At 39.1% G+C, this 24,745-nt stretch overlaps 1 protein-coding gene across 1 annotated transcript; it reads left to right on the top strand.

The window, feature by feature from the left end:
* The first annotated feature begins 813 nt into the window (after positions 1-813).
* Positions 814-22,696, top strand: MOSPD1 (motile sperm domain containing 1). The gene is made up of 6 exons (XM_082609761.1): positions 814-918; positions 12,267-12,521; positions 12,633-12,708; positions 14,188-14,405; positions 18,848-19,009; positions 21,089-22,696. Exons 2-6 carry the CDS (start codon positions 12,368-12,370, stop codon positions 21,118-21,120), a joined length of 642 nt encoding a protein of 213 aa, XP_082465887.1. The 5' UTR covers positions 814-918; positions 12,267-12,367; the 3' UTR covers positions 21,121-22,696.
* Positions 22,697-24,745: the final 2,049 nt, after the last annotated feature.

Here is a 24,745-nt window from a genome sequence, read left to right as displayed (position 1 = left end):
GTACCTTACTCTCCTTAATGGACATGATTAAAATTTAATTTTGAAAATTCTCTTTAATGATACTCAAGGGGCCTATGAGCATTACTGACAGTGTGGCCTCCTCTCAAGGGGGAGTATTTTGGGCAGCCAGCGCTGGTTGAGTTGCCCCAGGTCCCACTGTCTTCCATGGATGGCCAGTTGATGGACTCAGGTGTTGGGTTATCAGAAAAGGATTGCAGAGGACCTCATATAAAATGTTAAGGGGTTGTAGATACTGCTGAAACAGTGAAAGATTTTAAGCAGAAGAGTAGCTTGTCACGTATACATCGTAAATCTATCTGGTTGCTGTCTGGGAGATGGTTTAGACCAAGACAAGAGTGGAAGGAGAGAGTCCAATCAGGAGGCTACTGCAACGGTCCAAGCAAAAAATCATGGGGCCTAAACAGAGCCTGTAGCACTGAGGATGGCGTGGACAAAGAGGGGGTTAATAAGACATCTCAGAGGCAGAATCAACTAGCCTCTGTCCTCATTCTGTGTGTGTGTGTGTGTGTGTGTGTGTGTGTGTGTGTAGGGGAATAGGACGAGGGAGGAGTCAAGGGTCACTGCCTAACAAGTGCAATGAGAGATGGTCCTCTGTAAGAGTCCCCTTTCTCCTCAAGGAGCGGCAGGAAGGGAGAGGAGGGGCAGGTCAGAGACAGCAGGGAGAAATCCAGAGGCCAGGTGGCAGTAAGGAAGCCCCGCCCCCGGATCCGGCCCCGCCTCCGACTCCACCTCTTCTCCCTCTTCCCACCCACCCCGCAACCGCAGCTCATCCTCCAGGGCGGAGAGAGGTGGCATTTGAGTCCTCCGGTATCCCAGCAGGCAGTGCAGCCTAGAGATGCTGACAAAGGACTGGAGGGAGCAGTCGCAGCTGCTTTCCGAGGAACCGGTGTTGCCGAGGTGAGAGTCCCCCACCGTCCCGTCACCCACTTCCTCCGACTTCGGGAAGACGTGGAAGTTACGTTGCCAAGAGACCCCGCGGAAAGAATGAGCTGTACCTAAACCCCGAGCTTGGCTCTGTGACTGACAGCCGGGCTCCGTGGCGCCGGGACGCGGGTGGGAGGTGGGGGGAAGGCAGCTGGAGTCCTTTCTGCCCCATCTCTGACTGTCAATTGCCCCGCCGCCCGCGGATCTCCGCCCGCGGATCTCCGCCCCCGGATGGGGCTGGCGCGTGTGTGTTTCGCTTTTGCCCGGGCGGAGGCAGCTGGCTCTGGATCCTCCCGGTGCCTGCCCGGCAGAGTTCGGTTGCCCCGGGGATGCGACTCCAGGGACAACTCTTTAGCAGATGTTTCGAGGAGGGCTGGGGGAGGGAGGTCGACTCCCTGTTCGGGATGACACTGTCCTCGTCCTTCCTCCAGTCCAGCCGGTCCCCGCGGCGAGCAATTGGAAGGAAATCGGCGGGGCTGGAGCGAGGCGTCCCGGGATGGCTGGAGGGCAATGAAAGCGGGGTGGAGAGGCTGGGAGTGAGAGCAAACGCCTTCTTGAAATGATTGGCGGGGGATGTAAGGGGTACGTGGCCTGTGTCTTCCCTCTTCCTGGACCTCCGCACGGATCCTGATGGTTGCACCAGCTGCTGGGCTGTAAACAGGCTCACATGACCTGTTTCACATGGAGCCGGCCGGTGTGGGGACGAGGGCTGGAAAGGCTGGGCCCCAGCCTGGTGGAGCTGAAGTCCTAGGATGGACCCTTTGATACTCCCTCCTCAGCCTTCCAGCCCTTCGTCAGTGCTCTGTGGTGTCCCCTCTGGGTAAAGTAACTGACATCTATCCTCTCCGGACTGAAGTAGCATTTCTGCCCCAGTAGAATCGAAAAGACCTCACTTTGGGGAGCGAGAGGGAAAATGTTAAGTGAAAAAGGTCCCGGATTTTTTTTTTTTTTTTTTACCTTTGAGGGAACTAAGAGAAGGACGGAAACCTGAAAAATTGGGTCTTTTGGATCTTGCCTAAAAAGCAGTCCTGTACTTTCGGAATGTATTGTGTTCTTAATGTGAATTCCAGACAAAAAGGGGAAAATCTACTTCAGGCAGGGCGCACATGGGATTTAATATATTCTTGATGGTGAAAATCTTGTCCACTTGTCTCCTCTAAGTGCTGGGAAATCTCTGCCGAGAAAATATCATATACAGAATATTGAATAGGGAGTGGACACCAACTTTTAGATTACACGTATATTTGGTTATAAAGCAGTGGGAAGTTTGGAAAACAGGAAACGGAGCCAAATGTGCCTTTCAAGTTGTTCACGTCTACATATCCAAACAGGATTCGAGATTAAACTAGATTCTGAAGCATTTCTAGAACTCTCAAAATAAGAGGTTTACTCAAATACTAGGATACTTGAAAATTTGGAATTCCCTTTATTTATAGAATATAATTAAATGTAATGGGCAATATTCAGTACAGAGTTACCATGTTATAGGCAAAGATAGAAAATAGAACAAATAGCTTATAACATAATGCATGTTTCTCCCCTTAAATTGTTCATGCACATTTTCTTCCTAAATTTTTTATTTTCAATTTTTTTTCTCATGGACCTTTTACATATAACTCCAATTTCTGAAAAGCAGAAAACAAGAAACTGCAAGAAAAGCTTCCCATTCCTCTAATAGCTCAATGAAGTAATTTGTTATTCTTTTTCTGATTGTAAAAAGTTTAAGACGGAAAATAATTTAAAATCTTGTCTGAAACTTAGATTATTAGTGTTCTGAATCTTGTTTTGCCACCTTGTAGCATTCTGGAGAATCTTGCCCTACAATAAATAGATTAAGTGATTTACTCTTTGAGGCCCTCCATTTCCTCATGTGTAATATGAAAGTTTTGTTTTAATCTCCAGAGCCCCTAATAGCTCTCAAATTCCATAAAACGGTGCAGTTTTTGATTGGGCACTATTTTTGGATAAAATAAGCTGGTCAAATAAGGCAAGATGTTGGTATTAACTAAAAGGAACATGCAGTAAGTAACAAGAAGTACCCAGAATCCTAATAGAAATAGGAACTGCATTCTGCAAAATTCTCATTAGGTAAATTAACCGTATAGGTTGACCTGTACCTGTCTCTCCTACTCTCAATCAGGGAATTGAAGATTGCCTCCGCTAAACATTAGAAATAACAGTTCCATCTGACTTTCTTGATCTTCAGGGCATAGTACAAAGTCTGATTCTTTCACTCATTCCAGCTTGTTCCTGAATTAAGTGGGCTATGTGATCAGTGATGAAATTAGAATAAAAAGACAGCTCTAGGGCTTCCCTGGTGGCGCAGTGGTTGCGAGTACGCCTGCCGATTCAGGGGACGCGGGTTCGTGCCCCAGTCCGGGAGGACCCCACGTGCCGCGGAGTGGCTGGGCCCGTGAGCCATGGCCGCTGAGCCTGCGCGTCCGGAGCCTGTGCTCTGCGGCAGGAGAGGCCACGGCAGTGAGAGACCCGCGTACCGCAAAAAAAAAAAAGACAGCTCTAGCAGGGTCTCACCTTGGCAGTACCTTGATTAGATCACCAGAATCAGTATCTGGTTTTCAGCTTTTCAGGGTTCAAAATTACATTTTGCCAGCACATCTAGAAACTATCAGTCTCAGGGATTGATCCATACTAACCAAACTCACAAGAGATTTCTATGTTAATATGAATACCAGTTTATTAATAAAGGGAGACGTAGAACTGCCAAGCAGACCAGAGATTCATGTACAAGCCAGGGAACCCTTTGGTCTTGACACTGTAGGAACACATAGAAATTGCTCTTGACCTCCCCTTTTTTCTAGGGTCTGTGTGGACCACTTCTTAAAACACTTAGTAGCTGATGTAGTTGAGAAAATTATAGCTTGCTTTTATATAAAAACCATTTTGGTTATACATTTGTATCGATATACCCTAGTCACCTGATTGAACTTGAGCCACCTGAAAAACATCTCTGAAATCTGTTTCCTCTCCATTCCTCCTGCCTTAGTGTAGGCCCTCATCTCTCCATGCCACATTCATTCAATATTTATTTATTTTTTACTGTAACTACTTTGGAGTCAGGCCCTGTGCTTGACTGGTCAATGGCAACCGGTTTCCTACTTCAGATCATATCCAGTCAATTCCCTGCTTAAAATCCTTCCGAGGTTTCCCTTGGCCTGCAGCAGTGCTTCTCAAAGCATAGTGTGTATCAGAATCATTTGGAGAGCTTATTAAAACACAGATGGCTGGGCCCCAGCCCCAGAATTTCTGATTCAGTAGGCCTGGGGGCAACCCAAGAATCTGCATTTCTAGCAAGTTTCCAGGTGAAGCTGCTGCTGCTAGTCTGGTACGACATTTTGAGAAACACTGGCATCCAGAATCAAGTCTAAACCTCTCAAACTTGGCTTACAAGATTTTCACCATCTGCTTCCAGCTTACCTTTCCAGGCTTCTCTCTTGCCGCTCCCCGATACGTGCTATTTTTTAACCATAAGCAATGCCAAAGCTCATTTTAAGAGTCCCTTTCATGCTTCCACACATACTCTTCCTTGGAATTTACCCCCCTCTCCCTCCACTCCTACTGCAAACCCCTATTTAAGGCAGACTGTTACTTTCTTTATGCTCCCAGAGCGTTTTGTATCTATCAGCATTTTAACACTTGTCACATCTTATCCTAATTACTATGTATATCCGTTTTTCCTGCTAGACTCATTTTGGAGGGCTGAGACCATGATTTCATCTTTTTCTCCATATTCTTTAGCACAGTGCCTGGTATATAATAAGTGCTCAGTAAATGTTTGTTGAAATAGTTTGTGATTCTATAACTTCTGAGAGTGCTCTATGTAGCAACATATGTATTTCATGTAATGAATTAATATAGATTTTGAAAATTGCACATACATCATGAAATAACTGAAGACATTGGGATAGTATAAAACAAGGGTTGGAAAGAACTAGTTTGAAAGAAATGTTTTAAAAAAGACATTATTGGGGCTTCCCTGGTGGCGCAGTGGTTGGGAGTCCGCCTGCCGATGCAGGGGACACGGGTTTGTGCCCCGGTCCGGGAAGATCCCACATGCCGTGGAGCGGCTAGGCCCGTGAGCCATGACCGCTGAGCCTGTGCCTCCGGAGCCTGTGCTCTGCAACGGGAGAGTCCACAACAGTGGGAGGCCTGTGTACCGCAAAAAAAAAAAAAAAAAAAAAAAGACATTATTGGAGGGCATCCTTATTTCTTTTATTTCTTTATTTATTTATTGGTCGCGCTGCGTGGCATGCGGGATCTTAGTTCCCCAACCAGGTATTAAACCCATATCCCCTGCCATAGAAGCTCGGCGTCCTAACCACTGGACTGCCAGCGAATTCCCCATCCTTATTTCTTTTAAACCTTAAAAGGTACACTACTTAGGTTTTACATTTTAAATATGTAATAGCCTAGCACTACATATCATTTATAGCAGTCAATCTCATTAGTAAGATATCAACTTATACAAAAACCCCTTGAAATTGTATAAAAACAAAATTGCCTAATATTGAGCAGTGAACCATTTTAAAATATAGCGTGAACATTAGAACATCGCTTGTGAAAGAGCCGATTTTAGGAACAGACCAGCCATTAAAAAGCCTAATAGACGATACTGGAAACTCAGAGATGAGGAGAGCTGACTTTATGAAATGGGAAGGAAAGAGAGGTTTTAATACCAGTGAGAGTAAAGCAAAAGAACATATTGCTCTTCACTATTTACTATTCAGTTGGCCATTGGCAAGGACTGCACCAAGTATGGAGGAAAGAGATAACCCCTGTGCCCAGATAAAAGGGAGCTGGGCCTGAAGGTGGAGCTGGGAACCCTAATCAGTAAACACAAGAACCAGGCACAGGTAGTAAGTAGCTGGTGCACTGTAGCCAAGCAGATGGGTCACTAGTTTCTGGGAGAGGCTGTACTTCAAATCATCCTTAACTGTTTCAAACTTTGAACGACTTTGGTACAAGAATCCCCAAGGATCACTTATTTCATTTTTCTTGCAGGCTCCTCTCCCCCAGATAAGGGTGGGGCGGGGCCGGGGTGGAGGGAAAATGACTATATGGTTTGCAAGGGGTTTCTATGCTCTTTAAGTCTCCAGGTTTTGAATCTTTGGGGATAAAAGATCTCAAAACTCCCCTGTTTATCTCAGAGCCTTATCTTTCCCTTCCTCTGGTCCATCCAAAGTGAGGAAGCCAGAGAAAATGATCACACTTGGGGTATTGATCTCTCTGGACTGATAGTGGAAAGTGTGGGTGAGGATTTCAGTGTGTTGAGGCTTTTTTTTTTTTTTTTGGTGGGAGAGTAGTTTGCAGACTGGTCACAAGGTGGTGTGCACACATAAGGTTTTCGCTCAGATTTCATTCATGTTTGCATTTCTGTGCTTTGGGATCAGAGGAAAAGGATGAGGCAGTCTCCTGTACCACCAGCTCGCAGCGGTTCTGTCTCCTTGTAAAGTCGGGGGTATGTCAGAACCTCAGATTTCTAAACCCTGCTGGCCCAGTTGGGCACAAGGAGGCAGGGAAGATGAGGAGAGGGAAGTGGGAGGGAGGGAGGAGGGGAGAGGCAGCTGGGAGTGTCGATGCTCTCGTTCTCTTCCTGCAGCCCATGGCAAGCAGCCACCATAGAGTTACTGTTCCTCTAATTGGGATCGGTTGCCTGTCTTTTGTGGATGAAGGGTGTCCAGCTATGGGGAAGGGGAATGTTTCTTGGTGGAGGAGACAGTTATTAGTGGAGGCCTGTAGGTTAACTGCTAAGTTCAGTATCTTCTAAGAGCCTAACACTGAGCTTGAGTCTTTGGGTGCAAAAAACAAAACAAACAAAACAAAACAAACAAAAACCCCACAGAAAAACAATATGGCATTATGACTGAAATCTGGGGAGTCACAATTAGTCCACACAAAACAAATGTCAATGTATTCACTCTATCCAGTAAGTACATTAAAAAATAATGCAACAAAATTAGTGAAATGCTTGTAGATCAGAGCAGTAGCAGAAGGCCATAAAGAGGGGACATTTGTACTAGGCTTTGAAGAATGTGTAAAATTTTGGTGTCCAGAGAGGAAGAATAAAATAAACCTTGGTTATTATCGCCCTAATGAATAGTTACTGACAGCCATAGCTCTGCTTTCACAATCAGGAAAAGAAAGTGTGTGCAACTTAGTAAGTGAAATTGTCTCTCAATTTTTTTTCTTGATAAAACTGAAAAGGAAACACATGCATCAAGACTTGAATTTTGGATCATCCTTTGAGAACTCTTCTCTTCTGGAAAAGCAGGGGAATTTCCTAGAGATGAGGGCATGTGTTGCCATCAGCATCAGGGAAGCAGGGTTTTTGAACTGAGACGCAGAGGAGATGATTATTGTATAGGGAAGTGTGAGTCTGGAGACCAGAGTTCTGCCTCCAATTTCCTGTGCAACCTTGGGTAAGACCCTTAACCATCCTGGGCCTGTTTTCCTTGTTGGTAAAATAAGAAGGGTTAGGAGCTGACATCCTTTGACTCTGTGTGTGCTTGACTTTTGGAAAGCAACCTTATTAACTGATTCACAGTGAGGTTTTACCGGCTTAGTGTATAATCTCTCCCCAGAATTTTTGCACTCTATCATTTTGCAATATTGACTAGAGCAAGGCGAAAGTGTTAGTCTCCGGAAAACCATCAATTAAAGGCAGGTATCATGCTCCATCATGTTTGTTGGCAGAGTCTGTAATATTGCACTGGTGACCTAGTGCTAATTTCTCCCTAATCTCCTCTGGTTGGAGTTTGGGAGGCAATTTATATCTTAGCCAAGATAAGTGAGAAATGGGAACACAAATTCGAAAAGAGATAGTAAACTGCTCAAAAATGATTCAGCACTTTTTTAAGATGGTGACTAGGGGACAGACAGCCTATTCACAATTCATGGGAAAATATTCAACTCATAAAGAGAAAGCTTCAAAATTCAAAAATAAGAATTTCTACTAAGCCATCATTTAAAACTAGTAAAGTTTCTACTCTGACCTATGCCAACTAAACTTCCTGAGGTTCGAAGCAAGAGTTTAGTTAGCACTTGTTCTGTGTGTTTAATTTTGACTCCCCAGCCAGATTTATAAACCATCTCATACTCCTTTGTAAGAAAGTGTTACATTTTCCTAAGTTTTCAAGTCATCTTAAATAAATCTTGGTTCTTCCCATTGTAGTGAGTTTCTGTTGCATATAAAATTATTTTAAATAACTAAAAAATAATTCTATTTAACACATAGTTTAAGGTTTTCAATGTTATTAAAAGATCATAAATGGAAAATGCAATCAACAGATTTTTCACACATTGTTTCTAAATTCCTTCTTATGTTTCAAAACTGGCACCTTTTTGGAACTTCCCTGGCGGTCCAGTGGTTAACACTCTGTGCTTCCACTGCAGGGGGCATGGGTTCAACCCCTGGTCGGGGAACTAAGATCCTGCATGCCATGTGGCACAGCCAAAAAAATAAAATAAAAATAAAAGTTAAAAAAAAACCTGGGACCCTTTTCAAATTAGCCTCTAGTAGAGTTGTTGTTTGAGTCAACTTTTTTTGTTTGTTTGTTTTGAATTAGGTCTTCATGGGGTTCAGAACTCAAAAGATTTAAAAGGGTATCAAGAGAAAACTCCCCTCTCACCCCTGTCCCCAGCCATTCAGTTTGTCTTTCCAGGGGCAGCCCTGGCTGTCCTTCCAAAGATATTTTACCCATACCCAAGAAAATAGGTTTACATAGTCTTTTATCTTCCTTTTATACACAAATGGTAGCATACCCTACTCTCTGCATTGCACCTTGCTTTTCTCACTTAGTACTGCATTTGAAGATCAGTCCATATCCACACCACACAAAGAGCTTCCTCTTCTTGACAGAGAGCTGGTATCCCAACGAATGGCTATATCATACTTTACTTAATGAACCCCCTTTTAATGGCCAGTTGGGACATTTCCAATCTTTTGCTATTGACAACAGCAACTAGCCCTTACTGCATGCCACGCTTCATTCCATGTGCCTCACATAAATTATTTTATTAATCCTCAGTGCTGCAAAAAAAAAAAAAAAGCCCTGTCACATAGATTTCACACAAGGGGAATATTTATGCCTGAGAAATTCCTGGAAGTAGAATGTCTAGATCTGAGGGTTAGGTGCATTCAATTTTGGCAGGTATAGTGGTTGTACCAACTTATATTTATATCCCCGCCAGCAATGTAAGAACATGCCTGATGGCTCCTACCATGTACTATCAAACTTTTTGATTTTTGCCAATCTGACAGGTAAAAACATGTATTTCAAGTATAGCTTTAGTTTGTATTTCTCTTGTGAGTGAGCTTACACATCCTTTTGTGAGTTTAAAAACAATTTGTATGTCCTTTTCTATAAAATATTATAGTGTTTGCTCATTTTTATATTGAGTTGTCTTTTTTAATGATTTGGAGGTCCTCTATATATAGTAGGGTAATTAGACATTGCCTATGGTATGAATTGAAAATGTTTTTTTGGCTTTACTTATAAAATTTTTTGCCATGCAGAACTTTAAAAGTTTTTGTATAGTTGAATTTATTAATAGTTTTTGGTTCCTGGTTGTTAGAAAGCCTAAGATTATTAAAAAGATTTTCCATGGTTTCTAGTGCTTTTATGCTTTTGGTGTTTTTTATACATTTAAAGCTTTGATCCATTTGGAATTTACCATAATAAAATTCTGGAATTTTATAAGGAGTGAGGGATAAACTCAATTGTGTTTCTAGATGGATACCTGGTTTTATCAACATTTATTGACTGAACTATCTTCCATGAATTTGAGATGCCACCTTTTTTTAAAAAAATCTTTTTTAAATTGATTTTTGTCTCCGTTGGGTCTTCGTTGCTGCGTAGGGGCTTTCTCTAGTTGTGGTGAGTGGGGGCTACTCGTCGGTGCAGTGCGTGGGCTTCTCATTGCGGTGGCTTCTCTCATTGCGGAGCACGGGCTCTAGAGCGCAGGCTCAGTAGTTGTGGCGCATGGGCTTAGCTGCTCCGTGGCATGTGGGATCTTCCCGGACCAGGGATCAAACCCGTGTCCCCTGTACTGGTAGGCGGATTTTTAACCACTGCACCACCAGGGAAGCCTGAGATGTCACCTTTTATCATAAGCTAAATTCTCACCCTAACTGAGTTTTAGAATAAGATGTTGAATATTATTTAGTGATGCCAAATTTGGATGTTCTATTCCTGGTAGCCAAGCTTACTAAGAAAGTAATTGTAGAGCTTATCATTTTCTATTGAAAAAAATAACATGCCAAACTTCTGAGAGGACATTATCCAAATAGAAATATGTATGGCTCTTAGGAAAGAAAAGAAATTCATGGCAAATAAAAACTCAGAATTAAAATGATTTAATCAGATGCTTTTTAGAATAACCTTAGTTTTCTTTTATTGAAATGGCCAGTTAGTTTGGTATAGTGGAAAGAATACTGGACTAGGAGAGGCCTGCTGGCATTTTTTATCTACCTTGGTCTCTTCCTAATTTAGTAATAACAACAAATACTTAGAACAGCACCTTGCCTATAACAAATGCTAATGGCTTTACATAGATCATTCAGTATATGTAATTAATAAAGAATTTGTAATCTGTTGTGAATTAAACAAATGTAAAATATTATTACTAATAAATATGTCTATAGGTGCTTTCAGCTTAGTCATAAAAACCCAAAAAACAAAAAACAACCTAACACTGTTATGGGCTACATGCATACTATAAAGTATACAAATAGAAAGTGGAACCTGGGGCAGCCTGTGGATGATGACCTTACCAAGGTTCTCCCTTACCTTCACATTCCTGTGTCTTCACTTATGCTGATCCCCAGGTCTCAGTGCCCTCCCTCCCTACTTCCCCCAACACAGAAGCTCGTATCCTTCTTTTCTTTAAGGGCCACCCCAAATGTTGTCTCCTGGCCTCTCTTACAGGTAGAATTATTCATGAAGTCTTCTAATTCCCTAGCGCTTTATATACAACGGTATGCATTATAATAAAGGTAGCTTAAATATTTATTTTGTCTCCTCAATTATACTTGAGTTTCTGGAGGGCAGAGTTTCTGGAGGGCAGGGCCTGTGCATTATTCATTTTTGTATCTCTGTGCAGCTCTTGACATAGTTCCTGGCCTATAATGTTCAGCTGAGAGAAAAGAATAAAAATTTGCATACATGATTATACAGTATCCTATTTGATAAAAGTGGGCAAGGCCTCAATCAGAATCTGAGCCCCGATAGCTGGTAAAAACCAAACAATGGTACAGCAGAAACTAACACAACATTGCAAAGCAGTCATACCACAATAATAATAATAAAAAACAACCAAACAATGTAATCATTTGTTATATTTCTCTCTGAGTGTATGAGAACCTGAGTGCAAACTATTAAATGGATTTTGGCCTACTGTATTTTATAGGTGTGATCTACAGGGTGAAAATCAGACATTTTCTGTGACTGTATGTTTTAGCTTTCTCATTTTATTTTAAAAAGCCAGACTTAGGGCGCTAGCTAAATAAGAATGTTGTTGATCAAAATTAGATTAGGAGATAAATACAGAAACATTACTTATCAGACAGTCTACAACTCTCTGGAACATATTCAACAACCCCAGAAGGAATCCAAAAAGGTCTCTGAAGTTGGAAAAAAATAGCTCTCATGAAGTCTGTGTACTTGATGTAGGAGGGGAGGCACGGTGCCACTTGCATGCCAAGGCCTGCTTACTGACTTTGAATTTTCATGGAAAACTCCAAGGACTGCTTAGCAAGTTTGGATATGCGTCGTCCTTTCAAGACATTTTTCCTTGTCTTGGGTTTTGGTAGAAAAAAAGATTAAGAGAACTCTTCCACCCATGCTGCCAGAAGGCACTAACTAAAGCATTGTTGAAATAAGTGTTAAAAAAGTGAGTCTCGTGTTTTTCCTTTGTAAATCATGGAAGCTTACTTTGTTTTATGTTATTTTTTTTCATCTTTAAGAATTCTGATTGGCTCACATAAAATCAGTTGTGACAAAACTTCTTTTTTTTTTAATCTGAGGTTTTAAATGAGTGACATCCTTTTGATCTCACCTTTTTGAGGGTGATTCATTTTAAGTAGGAAGCCTTCTTTATCATAGGTTGATATCCTGAATGTGAAAGGAGCAAGTGTAAGTTTCTTTGCATAGTTTGGTAGAAGCTGTATAAGTAAGCCAAGCGGAAAAGTCAAAAGGCATGTTTAAATGATTTGGGGACTGTTACAATGCATGCTAACCATGCTAGTCATAGCTAGCTCATGATAACAGGTATCACTCAGCTTGCTTTTTCTCTTCTCTTTCCAGATTGCCAAAATGCTTTGGAGTTTTTAACTGATTTTAAGAAAAGCCCAAAATAGATTTGAGACTGTAAAAACTGAAGCCGCAGCAAGGGGGATTCAGTGCCAATGCATCAACACAAAAGACAGCCAGAGTTAGTGGAAGGAAATCTTCCTGTCTTTGTGTTTCCCACAGAGCTGATATTTTACGCAGATGACCAGTCAACACATAAGCAAGTGTTGACGCTGTATAATCCCTATGAGTTTGCCTTAAAGTTCAAAGGTGAGTCTCCTAGGTGTATTTTCTGGATTTTAACTACTCCCTACTAATTTTTGACTTGTAGAAACTAATTTTTTAAAAAACACTAATGGCCATTGTGACTTTTTCTTTCAGTTTTGTGTACTACTCCAAATAAGTATGTTGTCGCTGACGCTGCAGGTGCAGTAAAGCCTCAGTGTTGTGTGGATATGTAAGTCACAACCACTTCCTGGTAACATGTTTTCAGTGTGTTAATATTTATGTGTTTAACTTGAAAAAGATCTGTTCTTGAAGCTGCTCCCACATAGGCCTTCATTATATTTTGAATTTTGGCTGAGAGTTTGTCTCGCAACATACTTTTTAAGAAGTTTCTAAGAAATTCTAAACAGGTTGGCCAAATAATAATTCATTATGTTGGAGCTCATGTGTGTGTTAATATTTCCACGAACACTTCCTCATTGTTGTGCTTTTATTCATAGCAGGGAGATTTATGGAGGCAAAGTTCTAACTTATTCCTTTAAATTTCTCTAGCTATAAGAGGGACTTTAGCCCTCTTTGGAACATCTTGCTGTTACAGTGTCATTTGTGGAACTAATAATACTATGCTTTCAGAACAATGGTCATATATATTAATCTGAAATGATTCAGCTAATAAAACTGAAAGTCTATACAAACAGGAAGCGAGTGTATTACTACTCATCTGTAAAAGGTTATCTGAGCTCTTCCAGATAACTTCGTCTTAGAGTGTCAGATAAATGATTGTTTGTTCAAGCTGTTCATATTTAATTTTCACTTTAGAACGAGTGGTGACCAGATGGATCCAATGACCAAGCCCTTAATTTAAGCTACCAAGTAAACTGTATTTGTTTAAATCTTCCGGTGAGAATGAGAAGCAGAAGTCTTTTCTCTTGCATACATTTTCATCATCTCAGAGCCATAAAATGATGTATCTTTGAGGACGTGTTTTTGCACATTTCTTTTGATTTTCGTTCAGTACGTAATAAGCACGGACTATTGCAAAGAAATATAGTCTCTTGCCTAATCAATGTGTTATCTTTGACCCAGTTGTTCTGTGTTCTCTATTAAGAACGAAGTAAAATAAATGGCACTGCAGATAACTTGCATAAAATTTATAGTACTTTATATACTCTTTTCAGAGAAATACAGAAATGCATTGTAAGCCTTCTGTTGCATTGGTCTTACTGTGTTACCTACTTATTCGATTGCTTATTTTTGCCTTCGTGCATGGACTTCAATTTTAAGTGTAGGGTGAGGTTTGTTATTTTGTTACTTGAACAATCAATAAGTGGCAATAGGAATTTATGAGACTTTTGTGGGGAAGAAACAATTTCATATATCCTGTTTAGTGAATATTGCTGTACACAGATAGCCAGGAAAAAATGTCATTGCTAAAAGGAATTTTCTTTACCTATCATTCTTTTCTTTACCTATCATTCTTTTACTTTTCTTTACTTATTATTCTTAAGATGACTCTTACTCATCAAATATTTCAGAATTACCCATTTCTTTTTGGGTTATACTATGATTTTTTTTTTACAGTATCACTAGCAAATTTCTGTATTTGAGTACTTGGTTATAGTCAGTTAATATGTATAAAATCTCTTGCTGAATTCTGCCTGACAGGCCCCCAGAAACCTAAACAGCATTTGTTCTTTTTTAATGTTTCCAGTGTGATTCGTCATAGAGATGTTCGATCCTGTCACTATGGTGTAATAGACAAATTCCGTCTCCAAGTTTCCGAGCAAAGCCAGAGGAAGGCTTTAGGAAGGAAAGAGGTTGTGGCTACTCTTCTCCCGTCGGCAAAAGAACAACAAAAGGAAGAAGAGGAAAAAAGAATAAAGGAACATTTAACTGAAAGTTTATTTTTTGAGCAGTCGTTTCAACCAGGTAGTCTGGATTGTTTTTAAAGCCCTTTTGAGGTCTTAGACATTTCTTACTTTAAGAGAATCAGGGAGCAAAGAATAATCACTAGAACGATAACCCACCACTCTAAACCTAGTCGACTACTTCAAAAGTGAACGAAGAGATCAGGTACCTAGAATCGAACAAGAGGCCTGGAGCTGGCCTTTCAGCGGAGAGAAGAGCTCCCGCTAGATAGGGTTATAAGGAGAGGGCAGTCGTTGACAGAGCCTTTTCAATCTATAAAACCTGAGACTGCAGGCACTGTGCTTTATAATGCTAGCACAATTTGGCAATTCTATACTTTTGTTTCTGTGACTTTCCTATATCCTTTCTCATTTAATTAATTCGAAGAAGGAGAGAGATTGTGTTTGGCAATAGGCCAAGTTTGGTGTGCTGTTCATATTATTTTGAAAAAAAATCTCATTAAAGTTGAAGTTAATTAAACTAAGTAGATTATAATATCCCCTGTGGGCTATTAATTGAATCCCTCTCCATTCCTCATTTCCTTCCAGCTTAGATATTCAGGAGTGTTATGATATATTCTTTCAACATCGACACGATCCTCATATTCAACTCTTGGACGTCATTCCGCCTCCCTCTGAACTTCTCATTATCTCCCTCCAACCCTATTATAAGGGGAGGAAGATAAAATTTTCCATAGAAAAGCATGGAAACTTCTTGACCGTGATATATGAACGTGATAGCAGCTGTCCTTGAAATTGCAACATTATATATGAGGGATTAAAAACCATCTACTTGTCATTTCATTAATTCATAGATCCATATCAGTTTGTTCATCTTAGAATGTTTATCTCGACAAGGCAGGGAGTAATGCCCCTTTGATTTACTGGAGCCAAGTGTCTTCTCATTCCATGCAAGGAGTGCCCAGATTTTCTGGTGATACCAAGACTAGGAATTAGGTAGTAACTAGTAGATTGTTTTCTTCTCAGCGACTATTATTTACCGACAGGACCAGTTTTTCATGTTTCGAAGCTGAAAGAGAATCTCTGTCAAATGTCACTTCGATGTCCAATCAATACTGTGAAGTTGACTTATAAATAGATATGAAATGCAAGATTCCTCTTTTAAAATGCCTCCTGTAGAACAAGAAAGGCCATTTGAGCATTTGGTTTTGGGTGTTAATTTTATAATTTAAAGTAAAGTGGTCGTTGCAGATCATTTTGGTATTTAACAGACTGGTTTAGTGCCGAAGAATAATAAGGGTTAAAAGTTTACTGTTTTATATATATATATTTTTTTCTTTTATTTTTAAATTGTTAGAATTCAAGGGAAAATCATCCTAAAATACAAATGTGTATTAATTGAGCATTTTATTATTTTATTTTTATAATGAAACTTTGTCTCTGAAGTACATTAGAGAATTCTTCTAATTGTAAAATTGGAGTAGGTAGATGAGTAGAATAGGTGATATTGGCATAGCACATGGTGGTCTCTGTTTTGGGGAAAAAAAAAACACACACACCTCTCTAAGCCATCCTGGTCAGGAAGCTCAAGGAAAGCAGACTCCTTATTTGTCTTGTTCATCAAGTTCATCACTTGTTCAGCACAGTGCCTGGCATACAGTAATTACACAGGAAATATGTGCGTGGACCTCACTAGGAAGGCTGGACTTCTCAGCTGGTAGGGGCAGCTGGGCTGGTTTTCTTTGTCTTACAAGGTTTCCACGGCTGCTGCTGTCTAGAGCAAGGGCGGCAGCACACAGTAGAGCTCCCCGCTCCCTGCAGGTACCGCAAGGTTGTGAGGGTCTCTCTGTGAGTTTAGCTGGAAAAATCGTTGGCGGCTGCATCGTGAAAGATTTGGATTTTAAAATGTGGTAAAAGGCAGTACAAATGAGAAATTTCTTCTCAAGTTATGTATTATATAAAGAGACATATAGTAGTAACTATATGTAACTATTAATTTAAAAAAGTAACCAGTACCTATAATCCCACACACTTAACAGATCTGCTTACGTGTGTTCCATGTTACTTTCTAGACCTCGTCTATGTGCATAAATACAATTATATATATATATATATATATATATATATTTATATATATATTCTTTTTTTAACAGAAAAAGAAAATATATATATATTCTTTTTTTTTTCATTTAACAGAAATTGAAGATAAACCCACAAAGCATACTTTCACAAAATACCAAAGCCCAGGTCATTAAAAAGTTATTTTAAAAAGATTCAGCTGAATCTTAGAGTGTTTGTCTTAATTACGTTATTAATGAACTGCTATGTCTATGCCAGGTTTGAGCCAGTGCTCTCTGGCTTAAGAAAACTACATTCTTTATTATGGTTTATAATAATAAAGAATTGAAAATGACCTAAAAGTCATTTAGGGGATTGATTAAATTACGAATATTCATAAGATGGAATGTCAAGCAGACGTTTACAAGGATTTGATAGAATGGTAGATAGTTATATATGGACATAGAAAGAGGTTCGAATATATTTCCAAGTGAGAGAAAAAAAGTTATAGAACAGTATGTATAATATGGTTTCATTTAAGTAAAAAAAATCATTTTACGTGTTTATATCGGCATTTATAAAATCTGAAAGGATCTATACCAAGCTGTTAACAGTGTTATCTCTAAGAGGATGGGATTACAGAGGAACCTTTATGTTTTCTATATCTCTAAAATTTTTACAACCCTGTAGTATCAGAAAAACTTTCCACTTTGAAAAATGTCAAGCATTTATGTGAATGTTTTTGGAATTTCTCTAAATAGTAAAAATTCCTTGAAATAATCTTTACTGTGGGTTTGCATTGAACAGTGTAGTTGTCATAAATATTTTCCTTGAAAACTTACCTTTGCAACAAATATAAATATAAAAGTACTACATTCATTAGCAAGAGACAGACTTGTTTTAGGCATTTATGCTATTGTTTCATCTCAAGCAATAATCACTATAAAATTTGAATTTGTTTTCACCTGTCTGTCTTTGGTGAGGCTCAATTAAACTTCACACAACAGCTATGGTATTAATAATTTAGAAAAGCTGCATCTAATAATAAAATGAACAGCATTATTTCATTAATAAAACACAAAGATTGTGTTGCTGTTGGCTATTCCTTTTAATGAAAGGAAGAGTAGTGGGACAAGCCATAAGACAGAAAATGCTGGTGGGTTTCTTAAAAATATGGGTATGAATATTGTACACATACAACCAGAACTGAAGAATAGCAGGCCAATAATAATTTCTTAAGAAGATGTTGGGGGTAGGAGTTTATTAATTAATTTATTTATTTTTGCTGTGTTGGGTCTTCGTTTCTGTGTGAGGGCTTTCTCTAGTGGTGGCAAGCGGGGGCCACTCTTCATCGTGGTGCGCAGGCCTCTCACTATCGCGGCCTCTCTTGTTGCGGAGCACAGGCTCCAGACGCGCAGGCTCAGTAGTTGTGGCTCACGGGCCCAGCTGCTCCACGCCATGTAGGATCCTCCCAGACCAGGGCTCGAACCCGTGTCCCCTGCATTAGCAGGCAGATTCTCAACCACTGCGCCACCAAGGAAGCCCCAATAATAAATATTTTTAAATTTTATTTTATTGCGGTAAGAATACATGATATCTACTCTTTTAACAAATGTTCGTGTACAATATAGTATTGGTAACTATAGGCACAGTGCTGTTCTCTAGAACTTATTCATCTTGTATAATTGAGATTTTTATGCCCATTGATTAGCAACCCAGCCCCTGGCAACCACCATCTGTGCTCTGATTCTATGACTTTGACTATTTTAGATTCCTCATATAAATGGAATCATGCAGTATTTGTCCTTCTGTGACAGATTTATTTCATTTAGCATAATATTTGCCTGACATTGTTTCTGCTGCTTTCTTACTTCTATGCTATAAATGGGGGTAGAGTGGAGGGCAAGAATTTTCATAGGCAGCTTTAATAACATTAAAGTAGAACCTTTTTGCCGCCTTAACACTTGCAAAATTGATAGCAGGATGCTGCAGGTATTAGGACCAAACCTGTCTTGAGACCTACCAAAGATACTCCCAGAAGGTAGTGGAGCTCTACTGCAGTGGGCTCCAAAATGGAGTACACACAAGCAGTGCACTGGGGGTACGGGAAGAAAATGCCAGAACTTCAATTTCTATCTATTTTTAGCCCATTCTCTGCACAGATAATACATGCTTGAACACTTTCTTCGAATTCCGGTGGGGTAGTGGGGAAAGGATGATGACCACTGTTCTCTTCAGTAGGAACTCACTACCTCACATTCCATCCTATAATGGGCTTCCAGATAAGTCCAACAGATAAGGCCCCACAAAATGGGAATGATGGGGAAAGAATCAGAGAAGTTAGACAAAACCAGAATCCTGGTGAGTGGTGGCCAGTCTGTGTGAATGAACTTTTGTCTTAAGTTGTTTTTAGAAGCAAGCTCAGGGATTTTTATCTTTTTACAGAAAACAGAACTGTCTCCTCAGGACCTAGTTTACTAACTGTCTTCCTGGGAGTGGTGTGTATTGCAGCTCTGATGCTTCCCACGCTGGGGGATGTGGAATCGCTGGTGCCTCTCTACCTCCACTTAAGTGTCAATCAAAAATTAGTGGCTGCTTATATCTTAGGTAAGTGTTTTAAAGGTGCATTGGGGCGTATGTGTAGGCAATTTGTTTTCTTGAAAAGAATAATACATTGTTCTTTTATTTATTCCATTCTTTCTGCAAAAAATCTCTTTCGGACTAAACTGTGTCCTAAATACTTGCAAAATACATTTGTAAAAACATGAGAATGATGGAAACACTCACATTAAACTGCAGTAAGCCAAGGATTCCTAACCTGAATCAAGGCCCAGAATCTTTAAATGGCTTGCCTGAGGTCTATTGATTACAGTTGATTCTCTTTTTGAAAAAGTTATTTAAAATTTTAATACAGTTTTTAAAGATTACTTTCCATTTACAGTTATTACAAAATATTGGCTCTATTCCCTGTGTTGTACAATACATCCTTGAGCCTATCTTACACCCAATAGTTTGTACTTCCCACTGCCCCACCCCCATTCTGTCCCTCCCTGTGTAGGCAGTTATGGCCTGGAGGTGGTAGTGGCGGTCTTTACGTGTGTGTGTGGGATGATGGTGGTGGCTTGGTTTTTTTTCTAAAGAAAAACAGATTGCTTCAAAAGCACGTTGAGATAAAGTGCATTTTAAGATTTAATTGTTGGCTCACATTTAGTTCTTTTCAGCTTGTTTATCTAGTACCTAATACTGTATTTTTCAGTTATTTTCTTTTTGCTGATTTCCAATGGTATAAAACATGCATAAAATGTAAAATGCATAAGTTCCATGATACAGCATTTTTATCTCTAGGAATTGATCCTAGGGAAACATACAAAGCGCATACAGTGATAAAGATGAACAGGGAAGCCTTGTTTAATGTTGTGACCCTTTCTCTTTAAACCAGTTCCCTTGTTTCCTGTTGAATCATTCTTTCAGTCATCCTGGCTTGAAACCTTATAGTTAATTAGTTCAAATGAACAAACATTCATTCAGTACCTACCATGTGTCAAGGATTAGGGTTCTGGTGATGAATGACTCTCCTCATCGTCTCCTCTCTCCTCTTCTGAGGTGCCAACTCTTTTCAGTATTCTCTCTCAGAATTCCTTGGTGTGCTCCCTTTTATAAAATCTCCAAATTGTCTTCTAAGTTGTCTCCGACTTCTGTCTGTGTCCCTCCTATTCCTCCCCTTTACCCCCATTATCTCCCCCCGCAAATCATCCATCACATTACTGTCAGGTTGATTTCCATCCTGTGTTGATTTCACCACCACCACTCCCTACTCAACAACCTTCAGTGATTCCCCATAATCCATAGAATGAAGTATAACTCCATAGTTTGGCATTGAAGACTCTCCACACTCTGAGTCCTCTCTGAGTTACTCTTGGCTAGCTGCTTCCCTATGTAAATTCTTGATTAGAGTGTGTTAGGTTATTTATTGATCCCCAAAAAGCTCATCTGGAGCCCCGGTCCTACCTCCATGCCCTTGTTCTTGCCATTCGCTCACCTGAAATGCCCGCCCATCATACTGTTCTATATCTTTCCTGTCCATCTTTTAGGCTTACTTCAGCTTGATCTTTTGGGGAATCTTCTCTGACTGCTCCAGTCCTATGTGATTATTTTCCTTCTCTGTACTTTATCACTCACTTTTTAAAAACCACTCATTTAGGACTGAGGATATTCTTATATTGTTATTTTTTTATGGTTTTATGTATGGAGTCTCTTCAAAAGAAACAAGCTAAGCAGAAATACTATGCTTCTGTCTCTTTGTGGCCCTAGAGCCCTGGGATACAAACAGGCTTGCATTGTTTTTGTTAATGAAATTAGCAGGCTTTAGTGACACTTTAAAATGCCATGTCTGCTATTATTATAGTTGACGTGACTGGATAAAGCGAGAGATATATTTGATGGTTAAAAAATTAGCTACGGCCAGACATTAGTGATTGCATTAAATCTATCCAATGACTGCCTATTGCTGTAAACTGGATTTCTTCTGTATAGTATCAGCTAAATTCAAGTTGATTTTGAGTTCTTGGTAGAGTGCCTGCCTATGTGCTGTGTTTTATTTGCTCACTGAGGTGTAAACAATTATTTATTGAATGGAAGATTTTGTAAAATGCATGTCCTTAACTGTTCTCCAATTTTTTCTTTCAGGTCTTATCACAATGGCTATACTTAGAACATGAGCAAGGAATTCACTTGACTTCTGAAGTAAATTTATCTTGAAAATATGAATGTGGACTGCCTTTTATCTCTATTTCACCCCATTAACATGCTACAAACTATTGATTGATTTACAATCATTGCAAATGTATAATATATATTTTAAATTACTCTATAATTTTATTCAAAGGACTCCAGCACATTATGTTACAGACAGCAAGGAAGCTTCTGAGTGACACTTAGGAAATTTTTTGAAGAAATTCTTTTTATATCTAAGCCGACCGTGCAAAAGACTTTAATTAAGACATTTGTTATTTTCTCATCTTTTTTCTAATTCACTTTGATTGTTGAGGTCATGTATCCTTCAAAGTTAAAGGCCTAAAAGAGCAAACTGACCAGCCTGAAAATGAAATTACATTTATTTCCTAGCTACGAACATCAATGTTACTATATAAATTATGCCTTGTCCTCTATCATTATATACAGTCGCCATGGTGTTTCTAAAATAAGAGTTTTACAGTTAATGTGTAGAAGGTAAAAAAATGAAAAAGCATAAAATACTGAGGAATCATGTTTATCTTAGGGTCTCACAGAAGACAGGACATATTTAATTCATCTGGTGAACTACAGGATAGGTTGTGGTCCAGCCACCAAGAAGTAGGGTGACCATTCTGTTTGGTCTAAGAATTCTGAAGGAAGGTAGGCATTTGTTTAGTTAGCTGGTACACCTGGCTTTACCTCTGGATAATGCTTTATGTTAATAAGAGGAAAAATCACTTTATCTTTTCTCCCCAGCCCTTTGCCTGACTGTAAGCTACTGGCCCAGATTGGGACTACCAATGCCAGGTGGTTTATGTGGAGATGATTTTTCACCTTTAAACTCTAAGCCAAGTATAAAAAATCCTTAATATCTGTGTCTATTTTTTATCAGTCACTGAGACATTTTTTAAGTTTGTATTTATTATTAAAACAACTTTACCAAAAAAAGTCCCCAAAGCACAACTATGTACATTTCTTTATAGCCTCTTCTGATCTCTAACATATATATGCAGTTTTAACTGTTATTGTTATAGTATCTGATCTTTTGACTTAGGATTTTTATCTGAGAGCACAATGCATTGAGTCTCTTGAAAATCATCTTCCGTATCTTTTTACAGAATGAACTTATGCACTGCTACTGTAGTATTCTCAAGGAATATATGTAAACACGAGATGTATGCCTGAGGTTGGGTTTTGCAGGAAACAGTACTTTGCTTCTAAAGTAAAAGCTTTTTACGTATACTCTTTCATAGAAAATCCTCATCGTTTAACCATTTGGGGAGCATAAATCATTAAATGGATCATGTCTGTACGTTGTGTAATGACTAGAAAGCACATAAATGTAATCTATTTTGAACTTTGTAAAAGAAAACCCTTGTGTTTGAAGGTTATCCTTTCTCTGTCCAGCTCAAGTTGTGTGTGTGTGTGTGCGTGCGCGTGCATGTGTGTGCACATGTGCGTGTGCAGGTGCATGCACATGTGTGTGTGCATGTGATAACACATTGTAAAGAACAGAAGTTACTTTAAAAAAATAAAAGAAAATGGAGACCTAAGTTTCACAACGATTGACACATTTTGTTTCGGTATATCTCTGAGGAACTAAAAGCCTCCTGTTTCCTAAAGCTGTCTCCTATTCCTGTGAGTTAAATAAGCAAAAATAAGAAGTGAAATATGTGAGCTAAAATGTCTTAAGTTTTTTAATTTACCAAAGGAGTTAATTTGTTTTACAGTTTTTGAATAGGTAACAGTTACGTGCTTCAAAAATCAAAAACTGTAAAAAGGTATACAGTGAAAAATCTCTCCTCACCATCCCTGTCCACCCTGTTCCCTGTCCACACAGCTCCTTACAAGTGACCACTTTTATGAGTTTATATATACTTCATTTGTTTCTCCAAATATATATTATTATTTTAATGCTTTTATATATAAATGGTAACATGTTCTACATACTGTACTGCACGTAGCTTTTTTCTACTTAACGCTATATCCAGGAAGAACTTTCTATATCAGTAGTTAAAGAGTATCCTCCTCCTTATTATTACAGCTGCATAATATTTTGCATGGCTTATAGCATAATTCATTTTACCAGTTCCTGACTAGTTCTACCAGTAATGCATGAGAGTGCATTCCACAGTCTCATTAGCTATGTGTTTTGCCTGTCTGATAGCTGAGAAATGATATATCCGTGTAGTTTTAATTTTTGTTAACTTAAAAGTGAGGTTGACCATCTTTTCATAGAGCTTATTCACGTCTTTGGTCCCCCAACCCCTGCTTTCTGGTGGGTGGGTGGTTTTTTTCCTTATTGGCTTGTAGGAGCTCTTTGTGATATGAGTTGCAAATATTTCCTTTCAGCTTATCATTTTTCTTTGACTTTGCCTATGGTGTCTTTACCATGTAAAACTTATTCTGGAGTCATTGAATTTATGACTCTTTTATGACTTCTGGATTTTGAATCATAGTTAGAAAACCCCACTCCAAGGTAACAAATCATAGATATGCACATGCATACAAACACCAGTTAGAAGATATAGAGAATAGTCCATTTACAATAGCAAAAAAAATAAATTAAAAAAAAACTAGGTTTAAACTTAAAGTCCCAAAACTTTTATAAGGGAAACTAAAACACTCCTGGGAAACACAAAACTAGATCTGAACAAATGGAAAGACATCTGGGATGTTCTTGGATGTGTAGTCTTAACATCATAAAGATTTCCTATCTTTCTAAGTTATGTAAATTTAACATGATCCCAAAAAGAATACCACAAAGTTTGGGTATTTTTTTTTTTCACCTAGACAAGTTGACTCTAGAGTTCATATGAAGAAATAGCATAGCTAGGAAAACTTGAAAAGTAAAGGGAGAAATTTTTCCAGAAATTAAAACTTTTATATAACTCCAATAATTCCAATAATGTGCCATTGGCCTGTGAACAAACCAATGGAAAAGAATTGGAGTACAGAAATAGACCCAAATATATCCAGGAATTTAGATAAAGGTGTCATCTGCAAACAGTGGAGAAAAAAATATACTGGTCAATAAATGGCATGAAAACTGGATAGCCATCTAGAAAAAAAAAATTGAAGTTGGATAGATGCATTCCACCAGGATAAACTCCAAATGGATCAAAAATTTAAATGTAAAAAGATGAAACCATCAAGGTGCTAGACAACATGGGAGAATTCATTCCTTTATAATCTTGGAAGGGGTTAATTCTTGATGACTCTTGATAACAGTATTTCATATGGAAGACTAAATTCATAACCAACGTCTCCCTTGGGCAGTAGTTATACTCCCCTCCTCAGTGTGTAACTTCCCAGTTTTGTAAAAGGACCGCCCCCAAATGAGTTTTCAAAGTAGATCCCCAGAATCATAAAACGGTTGGATTTTTCCCTTTTAGAGATTACTCGATTCAACTCACTTAAGTTCTCCCCTTTAATTCAAACCTGCCGCATTTTGACACGATATAATCAACAAAACTGGGTGACTGGCAAGCGATCATACACTGTGTGTCTGCACTGTGTGGATTTACAGTCCACATTTGAGTGTGTGGTGGCACCTCAAATAGCCTTTGATCCAATTCAGTGCTGAAGTGCCTGGAACACCCCACAAAT

The sequence above is a fragment of the Mesoplodon mirus genome (assembly GCF_964341445.2).
Source record: "Mesoplodon mirus genome assembly, chromosome: X".
NCBI classification, from domain to species: Eukaryota; Metazoa; Chordata; class Mammalia; order Artiodactyla; family Ziphiidae; genus Mesoplodon; species Mesoplodon mirus.
This window is presented reverse-complemented; position numbering and strand designations above follow the sequence as displayed.